Here is a 25727-nt window from a genome sequence, read left to right on the forward strand (position 1 = left end):
GGACTGGGGAGCAGTCCCTTCCTTTACATGTAAGGGAGTTCATCTCACTGTTGGACAACTGATTCTCATTGTTCATTTTGCTGTTGACTCATGGTCATTGAAGACCTCCAAATTTTTTTCCTGCCCCGTTTTCTCACTTTTCCTTCCAGATGCGGGAATCCATAGAGTCTATCTCAATGTGCTCTCAGGACATCATCTTAGGTCTGGATTCTTCATTCTGTGTCCTTCTCCCAGATACACATTAAGTGTTAATTATGGCTCCAGTTTCCAACAATACAAGCCTTCTAGAAGCCCAGACACCGGAAAGTGATGGGAATGCAGAAGCAGAAAGGTGCCTAAGGAACCCTACCAGCTTGTGGAGGAAGAGTGGTACGAAGGAAGTCACCAATAACACGCCAGCCTTCACCATGCTCTGGACTCTTACACGCTCTTATTTCCGCAGTGGGGCAGAGGAGGAGGACAAGCTCCCTGGGCGCTTACCTGGCATCCCAGACTTTCAGAACTGATGCCCTTTGTTTGCCTCTGTATGCTGAGCACCTTTTAGTTACAATGCATGTTTGGGCAACAGAAGAGTAAGTGCATATATAAACAGAACTCTAATGCAGGGTAGAATGATACACGATAAAAAGTGCAGAGAAGTATGGGTTTTCAAATGGAAGGGCTAAGATGACATCAATAAAGGTTCTAAGGATGAGACAGCACTTACAATGACTGGCAGGTAAGTAATACATTCTTTGTAACATTTACTATATATATTCAGCGCAGCATTCACTCTTCATTTACTGTGGCTGCGTCCACAGCTATCAAGAAGTCTGAGCGACACTGACTGTGCATTATCACACTTCAACGAAAAAACCATCACAGAATGAATCCATTTATTTAAAAACTTCAGATAAAGACTTTTCTTTGGGGAAGCATACAGTTACAGGGACTCAATTTTTTATCAATTTTAGGACACAATGCTTAAGAAGGATAAACACACCTAACGTAAAATTACATGTCAGTTTGTAATTCATTTCAATGTTATTTCAACTACTTATTCACCTTCTATGTCTTGACGTTCACATGAAAGAACAGCAATCATTAATGAACCGAATGCAAATCATAGTGGAACTCTAGGCCTTAAATATTGTATTTTAAAAGTGTACATAATTAAAACCTGAAGACAAAAGCATATTAAGTGATAAATAGCTTACTCAACTTTAGCCTAACTTCAGTTTCAAAACTGAATACTGACATTATAAAACCATATGATGCAGATAAACAATATTCCTTTAGAAATATTAAAGAATTTAGTTCTTTGCTTACAAATTTTACTTTTTAGATAATACAGGTAACATGCTTCTTAAATAATCTCTCTTTTCGCTTTGTCTATAAAAATAAAATTGTCCTCAATATTCCTAAATTTGTTCTCCAAATAAGGCCATTATTATATATTGAGAAGTCACTGAACCAAAGGTGTAAAATTAGTGGCACAAATCACATGTGGACGAGGATGTAACAAAGTCATTGTCAGGGAAGGAGTCGGACGGAGCACAGCACAGTAACCAGCCATACGTTAAGAGGTAGAATCTTAATCACAGTTTCGTGGGAAAGATGCAGTAGTTTGTGTCTGTGTTGTTCATTAGGTATAGTACTTTTTTGCTTCTCACCATGAGTTTAGCAGAAGGGGACGGGGGGGGGGGGCTCCTCATGGGCAATAATCTTACTGGCCCTTGTGTTACAGGGGCTACTCCTGAACACTTATAAAGCACTTTCTTGGCCAGTTAAGGTACTCAGTCATCTATGGATGGCATTTATGTATCTCATTTTTAAAAAGGTTCAGAGAAGGGAAACCTAAGCTTCTATTCTCCCAAAAAGAATAGGGGGGAATGTATCTCTTTCTGGACCACTCTTGAAGTGTAAATTACAGATGAAACCACTCTCTGGATATCATTATTGCTCATTCACAGTCCCAGCAGTTCTAACCTACAGACGTTGTTCTGCACTCAAGTTTGTAAGTTGATTGTTTTGAACTCCTACGTCATAAACAATATTACAAATGGGTGTAACCTAAAAACTCTATGCCATTCATAATGTAACTAAATTACTAGTACTTGAGTAAGAGGGGATGGCAGAGCCGATACGGTCACTCACATACTGAGTGTTTAAACTTGGAATTCTGTGGGTTTCCAATCCTTGCTTGAATGTCAGTAAATAAAGTGGTCAGAAATGTCATTTTATGTACGTTACAATAAAAACTGTAATAAATATGTACCCCCAGGAGAGTTTATGTTCCATAAAATGTACCTGAATAATTGAAAGATAATTCAAAACAGAATAAAACAATTGTAAAAAATAAAACCCACAGCCAAAACTCAGTTTCTTCCAGTTAACTGAAAATTAATCTCATGATTGATATTAGGATTGAGTCATTATTATGAGCCAACCAGATTCCAGATACTTATTTATAGTTTAAGTCAACTTTATTTTGACTGGATATTCTCAGATTTCCCTAATTTCTTTTATATTGAGTTTATTCTTTATTGATTTTGAGAACTCAAAAAAGGAGATATTTATATTAGGCCCGGATTCTTTTAGCAACATTTCCTTCACAACTGCTGGTAATAATGTATCATCTAAGTCAGTAAATATGTTAAAACTAACATAACACTGTTGGTAATACAAAATAAAATTATTTTCCCTCACATTTAATTTTAAGATCCTATATCTTAGTTAAGGACTAGACAGAATGTATCCTTAGGGAGACTGAGAGCAATCTATAACTATTCTTCACTTCAAAGTGAAAATCTGTCCTAATTTTAGTAAGTTTGACAGCATTTTTAAGAATTATTCAAAATGTCAGCTTTTATGAGTACAGGCTAAGTATATAAAACTAATGCTTTCTGCCTATGTTTTAAAATGAAACATACTTGGTTCTAAAAAATCTCCCATCTGTTTTTCATAGCTATGCTTGTATTTACATCATAGGAGATACATGGAAAAAGTTGAGTCTTTGTCTTCTGAAGATATCCATGATTAGGTAATTTGCAGGTGATTTATAACTTAATATACTGAAAAATTCTACAATTTGCAATTGTCACATTTACAAAGAAATTTCTGGGTAAGAGAATCTTTTAAAAACATTGTCTGGTGTTACATTTAGACCCAAAGTTCATTTATTTAAATCACCTAAGACAATTGCAAAATTTTTTCAAATTAGGAAACTGCCGTTATTAATATGGCTTCATTCATTTGTATCTGTACCCTGTAAGTTATTTGTTATACACTTAAGTACAACTGGAACAGTAAGATTACTTGTACAGATGACAGTGAAGACTTTTCTTTCACACTGAAATTATACTTATGATAATGCCTGAAAATGTTTTGGAAAAGACTATTAATAGTCGACTGTAATAGTTTATTGCATTTTTCTGTCCTTTTTTTCAACGTTAAATACCCAAGTTTGGAGTTTTAAGTTCTACTTTTCCTCTTATCTTCAAACAGACTCTTCAGCATATAAACCTGAATGGCTGACACCACCATCATTACTACTAAATTAACCATAGACCAGAAATTGACTCTATCAAAGTTGCTTTCTTGTATGTTTCGATCACGAGCTTCAAATGCTCTAAGCAGAGTCTGGATATGACCACTTTTGCTTAGTCTGGACTTGATACTGTTGATGGATTCCTGGAGATAAATAAAATAATTTTAGTATAAAACAATGCTCAGTAGTTTTAAGTTAATTAAAAAATGTGCTTCACAGTACTCATATTAGTTTAATATCCAAATACAATTTTAATTAAGAGACAGGTACTACTTAGATTACCTAAAGATCTTTATTACATAAAGTTTATGGAATAGTCCTCATGATGTATTTATTGCTTACAATTAGTTATTTAAAAAAAGAACAAAGCTACTGTGAATTGAAAATAGGTAATATGAAAATATATTTGCATGGCATAGTGCCAGTAATTTAGACATACATTGTCTTCTTAGCCCTTACAACAGTAAGAAAAGGACTATGTTTTAAAAAACCTAACTGATGACAGCTTTTGGGTATTTACGTAATGCACTATGCGTTTGTAATATTTTCTTCTTTGAATGTTGGTCTGGTCCAGTTTGGTATCCAGCAAGACATACAATGTTTTTATCTCACAAAGTAGTAGTGAAATTAGAAATATTTCAATTTTAGATGCTCTTATTACTATACATCCAAAAGTATAATCTGTTTTTAATACAAAAATGTTCCAGGATCACATTTATAAAACAGGCTTACCAAGAGGCATTCTAAGTTGTACATCTTCCAAAAAAACTATTTTTATAGCAGGGTCCTGGTGAAAAATGCCTTGACAACTATAAAAGGTCTACATGAATATAAAGTAAATTGAGATTCAAAATGATGTCAAGGTATTGATGGCAAAAAAAAAAAAAAAAAAAAGAGATTTGCTTAAAGTCCTCATTTAAATGCAAAAAATATACACAAAATTTCAGACTGCTCTGCTAAATGTATAAAACTACATTTCATTATGCATATTTATCATAAAGCATAAAGCAATACAAGCAAAGAAGCCATAATCGAAATGTTTTTACTCCTGAGTATAGTGCTAGCTTCTGATAGTAATTGCTAGGTTTGGTCTGAGTAATGTTAACAGTATTGCCAAATTAATTAATCAAGTAAAATCAGATTCCATGTTATAAAAACTATGCTGTGAGAAGAAAAATGCCTGTACATCTTAAATGTATACAAATTACTCAGTTTTACTCTATGTGCAAGTATGCCACAGATCATTACACTCTTCTGTCTGTGAACGTTCTAAGGGAGTCTGTGTTCAAATTCTAGTTGTCCCTCTCTCCGGTTATGTGACAGAAACATTACAAAATATCCCTAAGTCATAATTTTCCTCATTGGAAAGATGGAGATGATAATCCTCATAGAGGTAAGTAAGGATAAATGAGTTAATGCAGATAAAATGCTTAGCTCAGTGCCTATCATGTAGTAAGGTCTCTGGATGTTAGTAATTTTTATTATTTTATTAAAAGACCATACTGACCAGAATGTCTTCCAGTTTCATATCCAACATATCTGTGCCAGTAATGTATTTCTTCCAGTCCTCTTGTTCTTGCTCCTGTTCTCCCATGTTATCCAGGATTAATTCAAAGAAAATCACCTTCTCAGAAATGGTACTGAATGTATTATCAAAGCAAAACATGTAGTCACCAACTTCTGTCTCTATCCTGTATTTCAAAAAAGGACATGTCTTCAGTTATCTGTACTTCCATCTGGGATCAAAGGAAAGACTACTATAAAAGAGAAGAAATAACATGGTTTATAATAATTGGATAGCTTGTTGATAGAAAGATTTCTTTAATATTGAAAGATAATTAATAATTTCTTGGGAAAGTGGCAACCTGGAAGTATACATTCAAGTACTTGCAACTTAAGATGTGCTTGGTGTTTACTCAGTGAATTATGGTAAATAATCTTGACCTAATTTTTGGAAGAGAACAGGATTAAAAACCTAGATACATGATAATTCACAATGAACCTTAATATTTGCACATTATTAAAAATAATTTGTAATGAGTTCAATTCATACGGAAATATCACTATAAACCTCCCCTTTAATTGAGATTAATCCGTAAAGTGAGTTTTGTTTTGTTTTGTTATGAAAAGCAGTGATGCAGACATAGAAAACAAACTGGTTATCAAAGGGGAAAGAGACTAGGGGGAGTGATAAATTAAGAGTTTGAGATTAACATATACACACTACTATATATATAACATACATAATCAACAAGGATCTACTGTATAGCACAGAGAACTATATTCAATATCTTGTAATAATCTATAATGGAAAAGAATCTGAAAAAGAACATATATGGATAACTGAATCACTTTGCTGTTTACCTGAAACTAATGCAACATGATAAATCAACCATACTTCAATAAAATTTTTTTTAAAAATTAAAAGTGATGGATTGTCCTAAATGCTTTCTTCCAGGCCCCTTACGAATTAAGTACATCTTTATAATATCGTTTACAAAGATTAGGGATGCGTTCAGTGGCCAACAACCAGAGATTTACTCAAAGCGGCATTACCTTTACTGAATAAATGCCACTCACATCTAAACTGAACTTAGGATCTTGATCCCATTAGTGTCACAGTCAAGATAACTGGCCTGGGCAGAGTTACTTTAGCAAAGTAGTTTTCTAATAATTTTTTTGTAGAGAGAAACTTTAACAAACAAAATATTGCACAGGCTAATGACATGAACTACTGCTGGCCATAAAAAAAGTTCAAAGTTCAAAATGTTTTAGTTTTTGTTGTGACTATTCATGGAAGGTTGGTCTAAATGATTTTCAAGGATCTCCAATATGCTGGACTGCTTAAATTTTGAGGCAGCTTATATTATTTTCTACAACTTTCTGAGCAACATGTGATTCTCACATCTTTTAAGCCAATCTCCATCCTCTCCCCCCCTTTTCTGACTTAACTGTTTTGTTGAAGCATAAGAGAGAACTACTCAGCAATGTGATTGGATTTTAGCATATATACGATAAATAAAAATAGCCAATACTTGTATACCCCTTCATTATTTACACACTGCTTTCATATATTTTCTCTCTTTTAACCCTTACCCTCATGTTTGAAACTGGGCACAATTGACCTTTTCAAGGTAAGTAGAATAAGGTTCACATAGATGAAGACACTTGCCCATGATCACGCAGCCTGTTATTGGCACAGGTGAAGCTGGGTTTTCTGCTTCTCAAGTTACTTGATCTCTCTACAGTACTGTTCAGAGCCAGCCTGTATTCTTCACAGTCTCCTCAATCATGACACACCTTTGTCTTTTGAGAGTGCATTTCACCTTTGGAAGGAGCCTGAAGCAAATGCTGGTATGAACACAGCAGGGAACAATATTAAAAGGAATAAAACAATGAAATGTCATGACTGTTATGTAACATGACCTAGATGTGGGGCATTTCCTGAGAAAATTTTCCCACTATATTCTGATTAATGGCATCACTGTTACAGTAAGTGTATAACCACCAAAGGTGACTATTCTGAAGGGCAGAATTCACTTAGACTGTGCATTCTCGGTGGAGGGATACTGCCACCTAAGGGTGAAAACTGCTCAAGAGGGGCAGAAAAATCTTAGACATGGTGGTACTGTGACCCTCCAAAGCTCAATCCTACCTGACAAAATCTTGTTCCTTTGTATTTAATTTTCTCTTACTGGATTTTCTTGAGCATATCACAAGCACCATGAGTTCTTGAAAGATATACAAAATGTATGCAGGACCAGTGCTACAAAATGTTAGTACACAGCTGTGACAGGAGGACTGTAGGTGGACTGACTGCTTGATCCAGGAGTCATGGTCGAGGTGGCCTGCACATGCCTGCTGATGCCACAGGCTCCCTGGAGATGTGTGCGTCTGGCTGCCTGGCGTTATTCTCTACAGCCTTCTGTGAGCCTAACTACTTAGGAATGTGACTAGATTTTAGCATATATATTATAAATAAAAATAGCCACCAATACCTGTACACTCCTTCATAATTTACACACTGCTCTCATATATTTTATCTCTTTTAATCTTGAATTTTGGGAGGGAGTTTGAATAAAACTAGTTTATATTTTATTATTTAATTTTACAAAGGTTATTCAACTCATCGTTAACTATGCCAAACACAGGGGAAAAAGTCAATAATATCTGAATGACTTTTTGAGTAGCTAGTTATTTTCCCACATCAAGCAAAAGTTTAAGGTCACTGAAAGAAATTAATGTAATTTGTTTCAATCATTCTACTTTTCTTGAAAAATGGAATGATTTAAAAAATTTTAATTACATTACTCTTATGTCTATAAATTGCTAATTTGCATATATAATTAACAATATATAAGCAAATAAATTATATTAAAAGTTATTCAGAAAATACAAGGTTAGTGTTAATGGTTTTTAAATCTTTTAATTTTGTCTTAGTTTTATTTAACCCAACTTTATTTAGCCATTCTTAACCCTGCAATGGATAAAAAGGGTAAGCTGTGTTAACTATTCTTTTTATAGATAAAGCACAGACAGATATACAGTAAAAAAAAAAAAAAAAAAAAAAAAAAAAGGGCATGTGGTATATCTTTGGTATTAAAATTTCATGGGAGATGATGAGGGAAAAAGTGCCTAAAAAGGCTACATGGGGACGGTGGAGAAATGAAAAATGTCTGAGAAGCACTGACTCAGATAAACTCAGGAGTTTAGCACGTGTATACAACACAAAAAAAAAGATGTTTACTACTTTCTAGTCATTCCTATATTAACCTCTTTCTAAATCTGTGTTGCCTGCCTTTAATACAAAGGACTCTTATTACTGCAAATGATACAAAATATTACCCAAATAAAAGCAGACAAAAGAGTAAATTTTCCTTCCAAGTAGAAAAAGAATTAGCATTAAGTCGTCTGGTGTGAGTTTGGGTACTATTAATTCAGTGGTTTAGAAAAATGCTTTTATATATGACTCCTCCTCATTGCAGGCAGTGCTAGACAAACAGGTATTACCTACGCTGTCTAAGGCTCTGTCTGGAGACATTTTTACTACCCTGACTTCCGGAAGGGACAGTATTTGTTTCAAAGATTTAATTTAAGGAAAAAAAAAACTATTTCAGTGGTATAACTGAGATTTTAGTTGCCTTTAAAAAGTTAATATAACTAAAGATAAAATTTCTGTTTAAGTCTAATTTTTAGAAAGTAGATTTGTAAATTTGGTGTACTGGTTAAGAGTTGGACTGACTGGTTTTAAATCGTTGTATCGCTGTTCATTAGCTGTGTAACCTTCAGCAATGTACTTAACTGCTCTGTGCCTCAATTTCTTCATTGGTAAAATAATAATATCATGTACCTCACAGGACTGTAGGGAAGAATAAAAAAAATACATGTAAAGTGCTTAGAACAGTGACCTGGCACATCAAAAGAACTCAATAACTGTGAATTCTTATAAACTCATTCTTTTCTCCTGTGGTTTAATGAGAGGTAATTCTATGCAAAAAGGCAGTAAGATACTTTCCCCCCAACAGTTAATTTTAATTTATCTATAACTGAAAGCAGGAAATTAGAAAGAAATTTAAATTGGCAGAAATTCTATACATTTTCCATATTCTGACATTTGAAGATGAACTACACTTTTACTTCTTGTTCATACACCTATCAAGAGAAAGCTTGGTTAATTCCATGTATATCAATCTTAACTGACTTTTAAAATTACTATTCCTCTTATATTTATCAACAGTTTGTGCAAATTTTTTGAGCTCTGCATAGGTAAAAATGCCGTTTTCAAAAGCAGTTTTAAATGAGTATCTTAAAAAATTATGGTTGAGACATTCCCCCCCACTCTCGTTCACTCATACATGTATTCAGTAATTACTGAGTATCAGTTACATGCCAGGTACTTTGACTAACAAAGGCCAATAAATTATAACAATAGCTAGTACTTACATAGTGCTATGTGCCAGAGATGTTCTAAGCATCGTATGGTAGAAAGCAGGAATTTTGGTTCATCCTGCCTCCTCCTCTTAATAAATGTGTATCCCTGCAGACTTATTTAATTTCTCTGAGCCTCCTTGTCTGTAAAGATTCCTTGTCTGTAAAATGGGAATTGGGGAATCAAAGAATCTATCTCACAGTGCGTTGGAATGATTCATTTAGAAGCATGTAAAATGCAAAGCCCAGTTTATGGCAAATATTAGACACTCCATACTTGCTCTTCTTATTCCTATAAACAGTTCGAACATAATAACGAGTAAAGAAAGCGCTACAGTAAAATAATAGACTGGAACAGACTAACACCTCTGAGATACGAGCAAAGAGAAGTGAGACATCAAAGGACAATGTATGGCCCTTTTATCAAACTCTAAACTCAAAGAGTTATAAGAAGTATTTTCTTTCTCTATGGTTTCCTGTGGTCAGATCTTTTTACTTTCAGGTCTTCTAATTATCTAAAAAGAGTGAGGTTCAAGTAAAGTAAAAAGTTACACATGTAGAGGTGTATTGTTCTGTTGTTTTAAGAAAGAAAACAACAGGCAAAGAAGATAGAGCTAGCAGCTCAAGGAACTTTAAGACACATACCTGCAATAGTAACTTCTAGCTAAGATGGAAAACGCCTGTGCTGTCCAGAAAGGCAGGCTCAGAAGGCCACAACAGACCGAGTGCCGTACCTAGGGAATACCTACCTAACCCAAGCAAAGCAAACATTCAGTCAAGATCAAAAGAACGTGCCTAAACAAAAAGGAGGTTAACAGAAGGCATTTTAGCTTAAGACAGACCACTATCAAGGACGGACTAAAACGTTCATATGGAAGCATTTGATTCTGCTACTTAGTATCAGATGTGCTGAGCCTGCCGGCTCCGCCAGCAGCCCACGGGCATGATTCGGACTGAAGAGCTCAACGAAGTGATTACTTACGTGTGAACTCCATCTGATCTTCTTTGTTCAAAAACTAAGGTTCTTCCTTCTGGAGAGGCAAGATGGAAATCAATATCTAATCCTGCTCCATCTAAAACCTACAGAAAGGCACAGAAGGAGAGAACACATTTTACAAATTCTGAAAATAAGTTATATTAAGTAGATCGTTTATGAGAAGATTTCATTTTTAAACCCACAGGGTAAGACGGTCAACAGACTCATCTTAGGGCTAGAAAGGAGCACAAAGACCATCTGGTTCAAAATTCCATTCATTTTTGGAACATGTCCCTTTGGTGCCAATTCCTGTTGCCATCATTACATTTAGGCCTTATGGGTATTATCGAAATAATCTTCCTAAAACAGTGCCTTCATTGAAAAGCTCTGCAGAGTAGAAAGAAACACAGAAGAGAGTTCAACTTGGGCAATTTAGGGTTTGCTATGTAACTTCTGAGTTTCTTTCCTCCTCAGTAAAACAATAATTAGCTACTTCTTAGCCTGGAACCCAAGGCCTCCATGATCTGATTCCAACCGACTTCAACGCATCATCTATTTCCCAATATGAACTGTATAATCCAAGTAAGCCATTTCCTTACTGGACAATAAACATAACCTTTTCCTTTACAGTCTCCAAATGTCCTGATGATGGTGACGATGGCAGCTAATAAGCACAGTTTATGCCACACATTGTTTCAGGTGCTTTATCCTTCACAACATGGCAAACAAGTGGCACGGTCAAAATCTGAACTCAGCAATCTGCCTCCAAAGGCTACTCTTTTTCTTATATAACATCATTTTATTTTTTTCTTGGTGGCTTTAATGGAACAAGATAAAATATTACCTACTCCTATGCTCTACTTAACCAATCAACAGAACTGGTTTCAAATGGCTAGCTAAATAGACATAATTCTTTTTCTTCTTTAAATCTCAATGAAATGAAGAAAACATAACAGTACAAATAATCCATAACAACACTTGAAATCTAGGAAAGCTGTTAACAGTTTGAAGAGTAAGGAATTTCTGGAAGATAGTCCACTGAGCTACCAATACCTATCAATCTCAAAATTCTCCCACAGACTAGAGAATCATCCAAGTGTTTGCTGAAACTGATGCCCTGATTTTCATGTTATTGGTTTTTCTCAGAGAATCAAATTCTGAAAAAATAATATAAATAAACTTTAAGATGTTTGTATTATATATCAGATAATTGTATTATATATCTTCAGAGAAAATCAAGAATGCAAAATTCATTAAAAAATGAAGATGCTGATATGAAAAAGTTCTTAGAAAAAACAAAAATGTGATTGCCAAAATAAAGCCTTAACAAATGTAATGACAGCAGAATGGACAAGGATAGAGACTAAAAATCAGAGAACTAGAAGGAGCCAAGAAATTCTCAGAACGAGGTAAAAAGGTATAGGCAGAAAGTCTGAAGGCAATGGTAAGACCTGTATGAAGGACAGAGCTAAAGATTTCAAATACCAGCTAGAGCATTTCAAAAAGAGAGGACCAAGAGAAATGAAGAGAGGAATTTATCAAATTAAGAGAATAAAAATTCCTGCGCCAAAAGATAAAAATCTTTAGACTAAAAGGGTCTAATAGATGTGAAGCAGGATAAATGAAACAAGGTTAAAAAACCCTACTGACTTTTCCAACGGATTTATAAAGAACAACCTAGAAACTTCCAAAGCGAAGTAGCAGAGAACTGCAAAAAGCAAGAACTGGCACCAGCACGCCTGCGTATCCACCAGATGCAGAAATCACAATGGAGTCATGTCTTCAGTGTTCCCCAATGAAGAAATTATGTTTACTGAAGTGAAAGCAAAAGGTAAAGCCATTTTCAGATATCCAAGTACTCAAAGTGCTCAAAAGTATTACTCAAGGTTATCCTCCAAAAAAACCAAAACCATATCCATTAAATCAAAAAACAAGCAATATAAAAAAACTAAGCAAAGACGTGAGCAAAGCAAAAGATATTATTGGTAGTGACTGTCATGCTTCATGAAATCGTTAAAATGGTATTTAAAAATACAGAAGGTAACTTAAAAATTATACAAAATATCTATTGAAAATATAAAATAAAACAGTACCATAATCTGAAACTAAACTTCCCAATGATTTCAATGGATCATGTTGGACGACTGCCACTTTCCCTGTTTGTAATAGTCTTTCAGTCCCTCAAAGTGTTACTCAGTCTTCTTCCTCAGAGCCTCGCATTGCCACATGCTGTTCAGTTCACCCATCGCCTTGTTCCACTCCCCAGCACTCCCCCTCCTCTGTTATCCCTAGTAAGCCATCCACAGATCTGAATTCCACTTCTAGGATGTCTTCTCTCATTTCCCGGATGAAAACAAGCTCTCCTACTAAACACTCTCATAGCTTATGAACTTAGCTTCACAGCAGCACTTAGCAGAGTTCTAACTTCACACTTACTAGTATAATACTTTGATAAACGTCCTTCCCCTCACAAGACTGCATGAGTGCAGGGAGGATATTCTTCTCATCATTGCTTCTATAATACCCAGCATGTTTACACAAATTAAGCAGTCAATAATTTAAAGTTTTAAGTGATCTATTTTATTTGTAAGATAAATGTATTGACATTAAAAAATTTCAAGAACTTAATACAATGTGGGGCTGGTCAATTATCCTAAGTGTCCTGCTACACCTGAAAAGTAAGTAATGGTTAAAATTGTTCAGTATGTCACAGTAAACCAAGGACAATGTCTAGAATGTCTGTTCCCTGACATTTTATTTTTTTAACGGAGGTACTGGGTATTGAACCTAGGACCTCAAGCATGCTAAGCATGCACTCTACCCACCCTCCCTGTTCCCTGACATTTTAAAAACTAAAACAAAACCCAGTAGCTTGTAGTCATTGGAAAATTAATCACGGAGTTGGAAAATGCAAACAAAGGGCTGAAGATGATTTCCACCCTATGAACTGTTCCAACACTGTCTAGGACAACAGACACTTAACAATTTTACTTCTTTTCTCAATCAAAACGATTACATTGTTTAGGGAGAATGCTTTAGGGGAATAGTCCCTTTGAGAGTGATTAAAGATGCAAAATATAAAGCTAAACCACACCAGCTACATAACTCAATATGTGTAAATGTAAAAAAAAAAGCTAACATTCATTTAATGTTTACTAAGCGTCAGGGATGGTACATGAACACTTAGGTCAAATCAACTTTTACTAGTACCATTTCGATTTTAAAAGTGTAGGGTTAAGTAACTTGTTCAAGATCATACAGGTAGTATGTGACAGAGTCAGGATTTCAACCTAGCCATTTTTTTTCTCTACTGTTGGAGCTCTTAATCATAAAAGGTCAGTAGTTTAAAATAGATTTCTTCCTTAATACCTGGGTAAATACTGATGAATTCTGAGCAATAAAAATTGTTTTCTTATCTAGACTATTTCTCTAACCCTGTAGTTGATTTCCTTGCCTTTAATCTTGCCCTCCTTAAGTCCACCTTCCACACTGTAAAACACTTTTGACTCTTACCACAGTGCTTATTAATCTTCAATGTCCCTCATACAGAAAAAGGTCAAAGCTAAGCAGCATGGCACAGAAGCTAAGATTCATGATTCATGATCTAGCCTCCTGACTGCTCCAGTCTCTTTTTCTTCTCCTCCCTAGACTTTATAGTCTTGAAAGCCAACAAAAACTCTGCACTTGTAGTGTCCACTACACATTGCCCACTGCTAAAATACTCATACTATGCATTTTCAGAACTGTCTATTCATTTTGTTCCTTTTCCTGAAATGTCCCTCCTTCCTTGCATTCCTGTATCACTTAAGCATCTTTCTAGATTCCAATTTATTTTCTCCCAAAATCATTTTCTGAAACCCTAGAAGAAGCCCTCCTCCAATAGCACCTAACCATATTTTACTGAAATTATTTGTTTATGACCCAGTACTTAAATATTAAGATCCTTGAAAAGGGCTCTTTCTTTTGCTCGTTGGCTCCTCCATGTCCAACCCTCCACCCTCAATTATCGACACATGGTAATTGTTCAGTAAATGAACTTTGAACTGGACTGGAAATCAAGAAATATTGAGATCTAGCCTCAGTTTTGCTCACTAATTATATGACATCAGATACTTTACTCTCTATGCTTACTTTATGCATCTATAAATCTAATTCTAAAGTTCCTTTGGATGAAAATTCTACTTGGCTCTATATGTGACCTGTTTTTGAAAAAAATTCTCTACATCAACTATAAAAAATTAACATCTGGTTAAAAATTAAGTAACTTGTAAAAAATTTAAAGATGACCCATACCAAGGTTTTTTGTTTTTTGTTTTTGCAGTGCTTCTTAGAAACATTGAAATCAGATGTATTGGAGCTAACAAGATTTCTTCTTAGAAATTACTCTCTACCAGAATGACTACATAAATCAAGACAATTCCCCATAATATTATGCAGACAGTAAAAAAAAAGAAAGCAATGGTATGAGAGAAAGGCTAAGAATGCTGAATGAAAGATTATAAAGTTTTAATATACAATTAGATCTATTTGGTTTTTAAATGGATATATAACTGAGAAAAAAATGTACCATTAAACACACCAATAGCCCCTTTAAAAACATTCCAAAATAGGATTTAGTGATAATCACATGGTCACAGTTCAAAAATCCTTAACTGAAGCAATGACCGCGTAGATTTATAATACCGGAACTGGGTGAGAGTGGTGGGGGTGATTAAAGCAAGTGTCACCATCTCATCCAATGACTAAGGAGAACGTGTATTAGGCCTGTATTGTGAAATTCCCAGGACTGCAGCGTGTCCGGGCTAGAAAAGCCTTGGGCGAATTATGAAACCAAGAGAAAAACCACCGACATCACCAGAGCTGGCCCCTTTCCGACGGGAGGAAAGGGTCAGGGTTAGGGTTGGAGCGCGGCTAGTGGTTCCAAGCCCCGCCCGGCGTCTCGGTCCCCAGCCCCAGCGAGCGCCGGGCCTCGTGCGCCTGCGCGGAACCTGCCCGCGTCCCTGGCGGCCTCGCCCTGCACACTCGCCCCTCCACCACTCGCGCCGTCGGCAGGAAGTTTCCGAGCGGGTGAGAGGCGGCGAGGCGCAGCTACGCAGAAGGAAGGAGGCTGGCTCGGCCTCGGCACTTACTTGGTACTCGATCTCCAGCGAGGCCTTCAGGGGCATGGGCTGGTAGAAGCACTCCTTCTGGCCCGCCGGAAGGGTAAACGTGAAGTCGCTGTCTAAGGAGGGCGTGAAGCCGGCCGCCCCCGGCAGCAGCAGAGCACCCAAGAGCACCACCGGGAAGGGCAGCCAGATCTCGCCGCCCATCCCTGCTGGGCCGACCTCGGGCTGAAAGAGGCGTGGGGGGGGAGGTGTTCCTGGCGCCTCGGCCCCACCTTTACCCCCCGGACTCCTCAAGGCGGGCAGGGAAACTCGGAGACTGAAGACACTCCAGGCGGAGGCCGGGACGGAGGGGCGTTTCTCACGGGGGAAACGCCGGCCTACCGAGGGTGGGGGCTGAGGGCGGAGCCCGCCGTCCGCGTGCACACCCTCCCGGACCTCGGCTCCCGCAGGCCCGGCGTCAGCACCGCCCACTTGGCACCCCATCGGCCTCGGCGCCCCGGCTCCCCTCCCACCAGTGGGCGTCGCGGCGGTGACTGTGGGAAGTGTAGTTCTGGGGGAGAGGCTGGGCCGCGCTCGCGGACCTCAAGTCCCGACAGGCCCCGTGCCCGGCGCCGCTCCACGCACGGCCTGCGCCGGGGGCGGGGCTGCGGCCGAGGAGGCGCGTCCCCAACGGCTCCCGCGGCGGTTGGAACTCGGCGTGGCTGGGGCTCGTTGCTTTCCCGCGTCCTGTGTCGGGGGTTCCACGCCCGGGCCCGCGAGCCGGTCCGAGGTTTCCGAACGCAGACCGGAGCGCGGCGTGCGCCGTCGTCGGGTGGGTCTCTCACCGCGACCTCGGTGGCGAGCGGCCGCCTCTGAGGGTGGGAAGCGGCCCGCCTTGGGGAGCTCGGGTCCGCTCCCTCTCCGTCCCTTGGATGCGTTTCGTCTGGTCCTCGGCCTTGCCGCGCTCGCTGCTCTGCAGGGTTGTATTTTAGCTGAAGAGAAGTCGGAGGGGAAGCTGTCATGTTTTCCTCCGCTTCTTCCAGGGGAACCGGTTTTGTCAAATTGAGCGTTCTTGATACAGGACAGTAACTGTAAAGTTAGCACCTCCTTCCTGCATGAGGAGGCCTTTCCCACCGCAGCCCATCTCCGTACGGGCAGGGATGAGCGCTTGTTCTTCTGCGTGGAGGGTGTGCGTGTGCGTGTGCGTGTGCACCTGCACACGCGTTGTTCCTGGGGGCTGTAGGTACCTGAGGGGCTTTCCCACGTACGTGGATTTGGTTGAATCATGATATCGAGTGGCATTTTAGAATTTGTCCAAATTTCCTTTACCCCTTTTTTCCCTTCACCGCCCTGTAGGGAGCTAGAGATGTTGCAAAGGTAAAGCAGAATGGGGACCGATCCGTTGACTTTTGTTTGGGAGAGTCTTCTCATTTAAGCCGAAGCAAATTTGTGGAAACGAGGAAAGAGGATAGAAACATTTTTTTCTCTACAAAGATTCCATAACATTTAATTTCCTGCCACAGTTTCTAACAATAAGGTGAGAGTTTTCTTTTGATCTTACTCTCTACATTTTGAGTGAGGAATAAATTTGTCATGTTATTTTAGCTGCGTGAGAAGGAAGCGCAGTTTAGTAACCATCATTCGAGGAAAATATTGAGTTTCTCTTAAGTGCTTTACAGTCCTGAACAAAATACACAGGACTCCTAACCTTTTGGAGTTTGAGATGCTGTCAGCATTCTAGAAGGGTGATGAAAGAGATATTACAATGATAAAGGTAAATGGGATCTGAAAGAGGAATGTAATTTTAAGATATACAGAAAGGTGTAGTGGAGATTACAAAGCCTTCATTTTAATTGTATTATTAATAATATGTGTCTTAATATATAATAATTATATATTTATTATTACTAATAGAATGTGGTCCTTTATCATGGTTTTTGTGTACAAAGGTACTTAGAGAAGTTCACAACCCTAAAGATACCCATCAGTTGAAGAAACAAAAGCTTTAAAACCTCATATATTTCTGTGAGTTAACAATTCTGCTAATGTCATTTTGATCTCTGTGGTTGTGATGTGAGTGTGTATGATTTTTAAATTTTATAAGCATAGTGAATGGGAGATCGGGATAACTTTTACCTGATATAAATTACCTTTAAGAAAATATGAATGATTTTAATGATACCAATTTTGTTAGACGTTCAGAGCTTGTAACGTGATTGTGTAAGTGCAAACACTTCATGTTGAAGTTAGTCTGTAATAAGGAAAATGCAGCGTGACAGTTAAAGGGTCTTTGGCTCTTGATGACTTAGGTTCAGGTCTTGGTTCTGCCGTTTACCGTTTGTGTAACCTTGAACAAGTTATTTAGTTCGTCTCATTCTCAGTTTCTTCATCTTTAATATGGGATGAAAATACTTAGTTACACAATTGTTAGAAAGATTAAAGGTGCTTAGTAAAGGGGAACTATATTAACTATACCCTGGCTATAATGAAAAATGGATTCATTGAAATGCTATTGAACTTTCCGTTATGGCTTTACACTGCAAAGAAGTTGATTGTTGCTGGGGGTTTTGTTTTAAATTACCATGAAAGATTTAACGACATTTGAAATAGAAAAATGATGAGTTAAATTTTATTAGAGTGAGAGTATTTTGACTGACACCACAGATTCTTTCAGGCAGGGTACGAGAAATTCATTTCTTTTTTAAAGAAATGGAATCTAGTTCATCAGACTACTATAATAAAGACAATGAAGAAGAAAGTTTGCGTGCAAATGTTGCTTCCTTAAGACATGAACTGAAGATAACAGAATGGAGCTTACAGAGTTTAGGAGAAGAGTTATCCAGGTGAGTTAAGTAAAATTACGTATGGAATTCTGACTATGACATTAATTTATGAATGTAAAATGTATGAATTTCATTATTAAATACTATGTTTCTGATGTGTCCGGAATAGGAAACAATGTTCTATAATTTTGAATATAACTCTTGGTTTAGGGAAAAAGTAGAACTATTAGAGAAACACTTACATATTAAAACCTTTAATATATTGGGACTCAGCGTATAAAATACAAGTTTGTGCTTAGTTAATCTTTTATTATTATGACTGTTTTTTGAAACTTAAGTAACCTTAGCATAGAGGCTCTAGAAATACATAGATTGCTAGTTTAAAACTAATTATGGTTTATTTTAAAGTTATGAAATACCTTAAGTTCATTTGTAGCATCTGATTTCCAGCAGCATTTCAAGTTCTTTCCTTTGTTTTTTTTAAGTTAATATATAGGAATTTAGAGTGAATACTTAAGTATCAAATAACTGAAATGTATTTTTTTTTTTCTAGTGTTAGTCCAAGTGAAAATTCGGATTATGCCTCTAATCTCTCAAGGTGTGAAAGGCTTATTCTGGAAGATCTTTCTCAGCCTAGCCAGCTTGGACTTTTGAATTACTCACCTTATAAAAAAATTTGTAAGATGCCCAATGGGGGTACTGATTTTCAAAAAAAGCCAAGAGATAAGGTTATTGTTTTTAGCTCTGTTTACTTAAAAGAGTTTTAGTTTTAGACCTGTCTACTTGAAATACTTTCTTTTTGAGTTTTTTCTTCAAATGACTTATTCATGTTTTCCATAGTCTTTTACTATAGTGCTCAAGACTCTGAATTTAAATATAGTGGTTCTTGTTCTGTCCTAACAAGTTAGAGAGTAGTTATTTTGGTACATCCTATTTTTAAGCTTATATATTTACTACCTTTTTGCAATTAAGTATCTTGTTTTCTTAAGTAAATTGTAACCCTCTTGATTATAGCACTGTACCACGCACGTAATAGGTAATCAGTATTTATTAAGTCGTTACAGTATACTTACTGGTTAGCCTGGATCTGGTGCTCCTTTCATTATCTCTAAATTTTGTGGATGATGTTAGATGTCTTTCCTGATCTGGAACTCACTCTCTCTCCCTCTTTTTTATGTAGTCATATTATCTATCTTGCCGTGTGTACTCTTCTTCCTTACTCAACCCTTTTATCTCCTTTTCCATTCTCTTCTTTTTTATTAATCCTCTGCCAGCATGCATATATACATATGGTTGCATATGCACACTGTAATCTTTTTTGATAAAAATTTGCTCTTCCCTCTTCAGAAAGCCAACAACTGAGATTTTCTTTTTTAAGGAAGCTGCTTGATGAAGCTATCTGAGCCTACATTTTAGAAAATAAATTCAAATTCCGTGCCTACAAGGATTATGTAACTTTGGGAAATGTGATATCTATTCTAATTTGAATTGCTGATTGTTTTTATTATATATATGCCTTCGTTGAAATCACTGAATTTTACCATAAGCAAAATCAAAAGACATATGACAAATTGGAGGGGACAAAGTATTGGTAATGCCTATTAAAGACAAAGAGTTAATCTCTTTAGTATATAAAGAGCTCCTAGAAAGAAGGAACGATCAACAACCCAGTGTGGAAATATGGGCAAAAGACGTGAATGGAAAAGGAAATTAAAATGATCTTCAAACAAATAAAAAGGTGTTCAATCTCAGTCATAATAAGAGAAATTCACTACCAAATTATTAAACATCCAGATATTTGACACTATTTGTTGGCGCTATTAGAGGGAAATAGGCAGTCTCATACATTGCTGGTAGAAATGCAAAGTAATACAACCCTTATGGAGAGGCATTTGGTAAAATTTACCAGAATCACAAATGCATTTACCCTTAACTTAGAAATCCCTTTTCTGGAAAACTACCTTATACAGGTACACCTGCACAAGTACAGAATAAGGCATTGTTTTTCATAACAGAAGACTAGAAATAGCTCAAGTGTCTAGTAATACTGGACGAATAAACATGCAGTGGAAATTGTAGCTGAGGGGGTTAAAAAAAAAAAGAATAGGAATTTCTCACTAAATTGATGGTTAAGAGATTTCCAGAATAAATTTTTTAAGTGAAAAATGTAAGATGCAGAGCACCATATGTACTATGTTGGTTTTTGCATAAGGAGCTGTGGGGACTGAGTAATTTGTGTTGCTTGTATATGCAGGTGGAAACACTAGAAGTCTAGATTAACACCTTCAATAACTCTCCTTTTCAGGAGTTTACTATTTTTTGCTGTCTGTTGTTATAAAAAAATTCATAAGCATGAAACTTGTAAAGATGGTTGCCTGTCTACTAAAGATGGGAATGATCCTTCTGTATGTACTCTTTTATATAGTTCTGACTTTTTAATTGCATAAGTATATAACTTATTCAAAAAATAAAATTGAAATCATTTTGAAAACCTCAACTCATGAAAATTAAAATAATTTAAAATGTATATTCAAAAGAATATAATAGAAACATATGTACAGTTAAAGAATAATTTATCCATTTTGTTTTTGGTGGACATTTGGGATTTTATTGTTTTTACATCTTTAATCTTCAGGTGCAAAAGCTTCTACCAGATTTATACCCAGGGGTAATATTGTTGAGTCTTAGCATGTTCAGCTTTACTGGATGACATCAAGAACTCTTCGAAAGTGTACCACTGTTTTCCAAGCTGTGCTTAGTTATGCACATGTTCACCAGCAGTGGAGGAGAGAGTCCTGATTGTCTCACGTATCCCCACCAACACTGACTAAATGTCTTAATTCAGTTTTCCAAACTGCTTAATCATTTTATTGATAATTGTTCATTATTTCCATTAATGACATGTAATGCCTACTGAAATAATCTAAAATAGATTGTTCTTTTTCATTTTTCAGATGTCTTTTTCATCTTCTGCCTCTGTGGATCAGGAGATCAAAAGTCTTCGAGAGAAACTTAATAAACTTAGGCAACAGAATGCTTGTTTGGTCTCACAGAATCATTCTTTAATGACTAAAATAGAATCTGTTCACTTTGAATTAACTCAGTCAAGAGCAAAAGTATGTTTCTTGAAGTGGTGACTATGCCAACAGAAAATAATTCTAATCATTTTAGGATTTATAATTGGAAAAATGTTCATTGTATTGCCTTAGTGTGTTATGCATAATAATTTTTATTATGATAATATAGTATCAACATGTTATAGAATCAGTTTTATGTGAATTTAATATCTGAAAAGTAGGAGAACTTGTGTAGTTTATGCATTTAGATAAGTCATAGTTTCTAAAAATTTAAAGATTACCAATTTGTATGGTTTTACTTCTTGTAGAAAGGAGATGTAGCTTGCTTATTTTCCTCTTTGAAATAATAAATTCTCATATTGAAAGCTTAAAATAGAAAAAAGAAAAGGGAGAAAAATAACCAGTTTCCACCATCTAGGAACTACCTAATTGGTTTATTACATAGTTGAATCCAGACTGTTTGAATAGTTTTCTTTTTTCCTGTGTTTTACTTCTTACGTAGTCAAAGCATTTTCTGATGTACTTACTTAGCTTTTACAACTGTCATTTTTTTATGGTAGCATGATGTTTACTTATGTGAGTATAACCATAATTTAATTAATAATACCCGTTTAAGTGGTTTCCTGTATTTTGCTGTATGATACAAAAAATTAGAAGAAACCAAAATGTCCAATGATAGAGGCACGATAAAGTAAATCATGCTATATCTGTGCAATGGATTGCTACAGAGCTTTTTGTTTTTTAGGTAAATATATCAGTACAAAATGCAAAGTTGACTTTTATGTACCATTGTTAGGTTTAAGTGGTACAGTATGTGTGAAGGCACTTACAATGGTGTCTGCACAGTCATTTCAAAAACTTACCTAATTTATTTAGTGGCAGAAAAACATTACAGAGCAACACGCACACACAAACACATACAAATGTAATAATTGTTTTTTATGAAATGAACACACGTGTCTATATATGTGTTTGTGTGTGTATAGCTATACATACATATGACATATCTAAGGACAGGGCTATGCTTCACGATACTGTTGATAACTTCAGGAAGGATTAGAAGGCCATGGTAAGGCTTTCACTATTTGCTTTTATAGATAGACTGTTTTAAAATGGGAGCTTTTTATTTTTGTGTGTGTGTGTGTGTGTGTGTGTGTATTTTTCAAACAGAACAACTGAGCCGAAGGAGAAAAGCTGCTGCAGTGAACATAAAGCTTTTTTGGTGTTTGGGATTATTTCTGGGATAGATTTCTAGAATGATCAAATCACAAAGAATTTGTTCAGGCATTTAACTGCACTCTACATTCAGTATTCTGATTTTTGGTCGTTGTTGCATTTCTACATTTTACAACTTCTTTCTGGGAGAAATACTTTGTTTTTCTTGCTGAGACTGGCTTGTGACGATGGCGTGGCCATGTAGATCAGTAGACAGGATGCATTTCACAATTCAACAACTGAGGAGTACCACCCCCTGTCAGATGGTAAAAACCTAAAGACCAAGTAGATTAATGTATTTTGTGAGGAAAGTACTCTAAAAGTTGTTTTTGTTTTAGGTTTCTATGCTTGAATCTGCTGAACAACAGGCAGCCAATGTGCCAATCTTAGAAGAACAGATTATAAATTTGGAAGCAGAAGTTTCAGCCCAAGATAAAGTTTTGAGGTAAACAGACTTTTTATAGCTTTAAAATTTTTATTTCCTACTCTTTGACATATCTTATTAAATTTTGTCCACCACCCCAATAAATCTATAGTGGTCTATAGACTGTCTTAGAACTTGTTGTATCTATTTTTGGTCCATCATACTTCCTCTTGGCTGCAGGATACATGTAGTAAAATGGAGGCTAAAAAAGACTAAGATGGTATGATATGATAATGCTTCTAGTATCTGATCATTAAATAGGATATAAGCTTTTATTTCAGATACATTAATCATTTGATAGAAATATCCCTTTATTCCTTATAAAAACCCATAGTTGACAAGTGATGAATATGCCTTTTTTCTATCTCTTGTTAAATATTTATTTCTCTTAACTGAGTGATTTAGGTAATAGAATTCCTAAAGTTGAACTATTCTTGCCTACCTGGAATAATCTCTTCAACAGCCTTTAAAAAAAATCTGTTTTATAGAGAGGCAGAAGATAAATTGGAGCAGAGTCAGAAAATGGTGATTGAAAAGGAACAGAGTTTGCAGAAATCCCAACAGGAATGTATAAAGTTGAAGGTAGACTTACTTGAACAAAGTAAACAAGGAAAGAGGTATGCGTTTTTAAAGCAAATAATTGTTTTTATAGGGGGAAAATATATTATGCCTATTTAAAATTCTACCTGGTTTTTGAAGTGGAAAATTTTTAGAAATCTGGCAGTAGAATAATTTAGTGTTCTTTTTTTTTTTTGACCAATAATTAAAAAAAAATTTCCATTAAAATTTTCACATGTGGACTTTATGTTATTGGTATTTTGAATTGGTATTAATTCCTTAAAGCTAGGTAATGATTATTTACTTACTTCTGAAATTAAATAAAATTTGTAAATGTGGTTGGGTCTCCTTTCGGAATATGTAAGTAATGCCAAAATACCTATTTTGTATAAACCATGCCCTAAGATAAAGTTTTATAGGTAGTTTTGACCGTATAACCATTAACTTCGAATGTCAGTTAACTTTTAAACTAGTAAAGATTATAAGTTTTTTAGTTTAATGAGATTTTACATTACAATAATGTGAATTATGATGAAAATTAGAAAACCTGAAGCAGTGATGTAAAACATATTGCATATCACAGCTTGTGATATTCTTAAGGGAAAAACTTAGCCTCCTGTGCATATATTAAAATTAATATATGAATGAGCTAAAACATGTAATTTATATAGTCAGGAAAAAGACATAAAAGAAAAAAACCTCAAAAGAAAAATATAAGTAATTAAATAATAAATATTTAAGGGTGAAATGATAAATAGAAAGCAAAGAAACAATAGAGAATCCCCAAAGCCTAAATCTGGTTCTTTTCATAGTGACCAAGATAATGGGCATCAGACAAGGTTAATCCAGGAGAGAAGACACAAAAAACAATATTGGAATTGAAAAGGGACTCCTAAGTTACAGATTTAGCTATGATTTAAGAAATAAGACCAAATACTATGAACCATTTCAGCATAATACATTTGAAAACTTAGACTAAATTATTTTCCAACAAAATAAAGTTTAACAAAACTAACTTGAGAATAAATTGAATACTTTACTAGATGTCTAGCCTGTAAAGATACTGAGTCACTAGTCAGAAACTTGTCCACAAGAAAGTAAAATAATTAAGATGATGATGACAAAAGGAAACAGTCCCATTATGGGCCACAGTGGCTAAAATGAAAGACTCACAGTGTCAAGTTTTGAATGTTGTGGAGCAGCTGGAATTCTAATACCTTTCCAGTAGGAGTATAAATTGATAGAACCACTTTGGGAAACTGTTTGCCAGTATCTACTAAAGCTAAACATAAGTAACAGAAATGAAGGCCTGCATCTGTCAAAGGACATGTGCAAGGATGCTCAAAGTCGTTTTATTCATAATAGCTAAGTGTTCATCAACAATAGAATCAATCAATAAATAATATTATATTCACATTATGAAGTATAGGCATCAGTGAACAAGAGCAACTATAGGTATTTAACAATAGGGATGAATGTCACAGATACAATGTTAAGCAAAGGAAACCAGATGTAAAAGAATACTGTGTATTTCCTTAAGAACTCAAGAATAGGCAAAATTAATATATGGTATTAAAAATACAAATGGTGTGTACCTTTTTGGGTAAAGAGTATTGGCTGAGAGGGTGTACAGGGAGCCTTTTGGGTGCTGGAAATATTCTATATTTGATCTGGATAGTAGTTATGTTGGTATATACATATATACAGATTCATTCACCTCAGACTTGAGCACTTTACTCAATAAAAAATTAAAGTAAAAACTGTAGGTTAAATATGAAAAAACTTACAGAAGATTTGTACGCTCTTAGTGGAGTTTTAAAAATGTTCTCAGGATGTGTTTTCATCAGATCTGGAAAGACATGCAGACATGGAAAATGCTGTCATGAAAGAAGTGTTTATACTCACAGATTTCTAGAAGTAGGAGACATGACATGTCATGTAGACCATACAGAGAAGTATCAGGGTTGATTAGGAGGCAGAGAGAATTGAGGAAAACATGAAAAGAGATATTACTGTGGTTTCTGTGGGAAGAAATGGTTGAGGTAGGGTAAGCAGCCTTTGGATTGGTTAGCGTGAATACTCTCAGTGGGCTGAAGTGTAAGACTGTCCTGAGTTGTCTGGTACCTGGTCTGAGGAATTTTGGCCCAGAGCGT

General features: G+C 35.9%; 2 protein-coding genes across 12 annotated transcripts in view; one reads left to right on the forward strand and one right to left on the reverse strand.

Moving 5' to 3' along the window:
* Positions 1-858: 858 nt before the first annotated feature.
* TMED5 (transmembrane p24 trafficking protein 5) lies at positions 859-15987 on the reverse strand. 2 transcript variants are annotated; one of them, XM_010975604.3, is made up of 5 exons: positions 15563-15987; positions 10440-10537; positions 5037-5220; positions 4262-4316; positions 3459-3672 (listed from the first exon to the last, which is right to left on the reverse strand). In XM_010975604.3, exons 1-5 carry the CDS (start codon positions 15740-15742, stop codon positions 3611-3613), a joined length of 579 nt encoding a protein of 192 aa, XP_010973906.2. In that variant the 5' UTR covers positions 15743-15987; the 3' UTR covers positions 3459-3610. The 2 variants fall into 2 exon arrangements, with proteins under 2 accessions (XP_010973899.3, XP_010973906.2); XM_010975597.3 differs by lacking the exon at positions 4262-4316 and having other exon boundaries at positions 859-3672; positions 15563-15978.
* A 370-nt stretch (positions 15988-16357) lies between these two features.
* The window catches only part of CCDC18 (coiled-coil domain containing 18), a 112419-nt gene continuing 103049 nt past the window's right edge, over positions 16358-25727 (forward strand). For 6 of the 10 annotated variants that reach the window (XR_010382169.1, XR_010382167.1, XR_010382168.1 and 3 more), the window contains exons 1-5: positions 16358-18360; positions 18854-19028; positions 21255-21416; positions 22931-23037; positions 23505-23633. Coding sequence is in view for 7 of the 10 variants with exons in the window: in XM_064488726.1 (XP_064344796.1) it covers positions 18227-18360; positions 18854-19028; positions 21255-21416; positions 22931-23037; positions 23505-23633 (707 nt within the window). In the remaining 3 variants the exon portion in view is untranslated. The remainder of the gene's footprint in view (positions 18361-18853; positions 19029-21254; positions 21417-22930; positions 23038-23504; positions 23634-25727) is intronic. The other 4 variants (XM_031457611.2, XM_064488725.1, XM_031457610.2 and 1 more) reach the window with 4 other exon arrangements.

The sequence above is a fragment of the Camelus dromedarius genome, chromosome 9 (genome assembly GCF_036321535.1).
Source record: "Camelus dromedarius isolate mCamDro1 chromosome 9, mCamDro1.pat, whole genome shotgun sequence".
Taxonomy (NCBI): Eukaryota; Metazoa; Chordata; class Mammalia; order Artiodactyla; family Camelidae; genus Camelus; species Camelus dromedarius.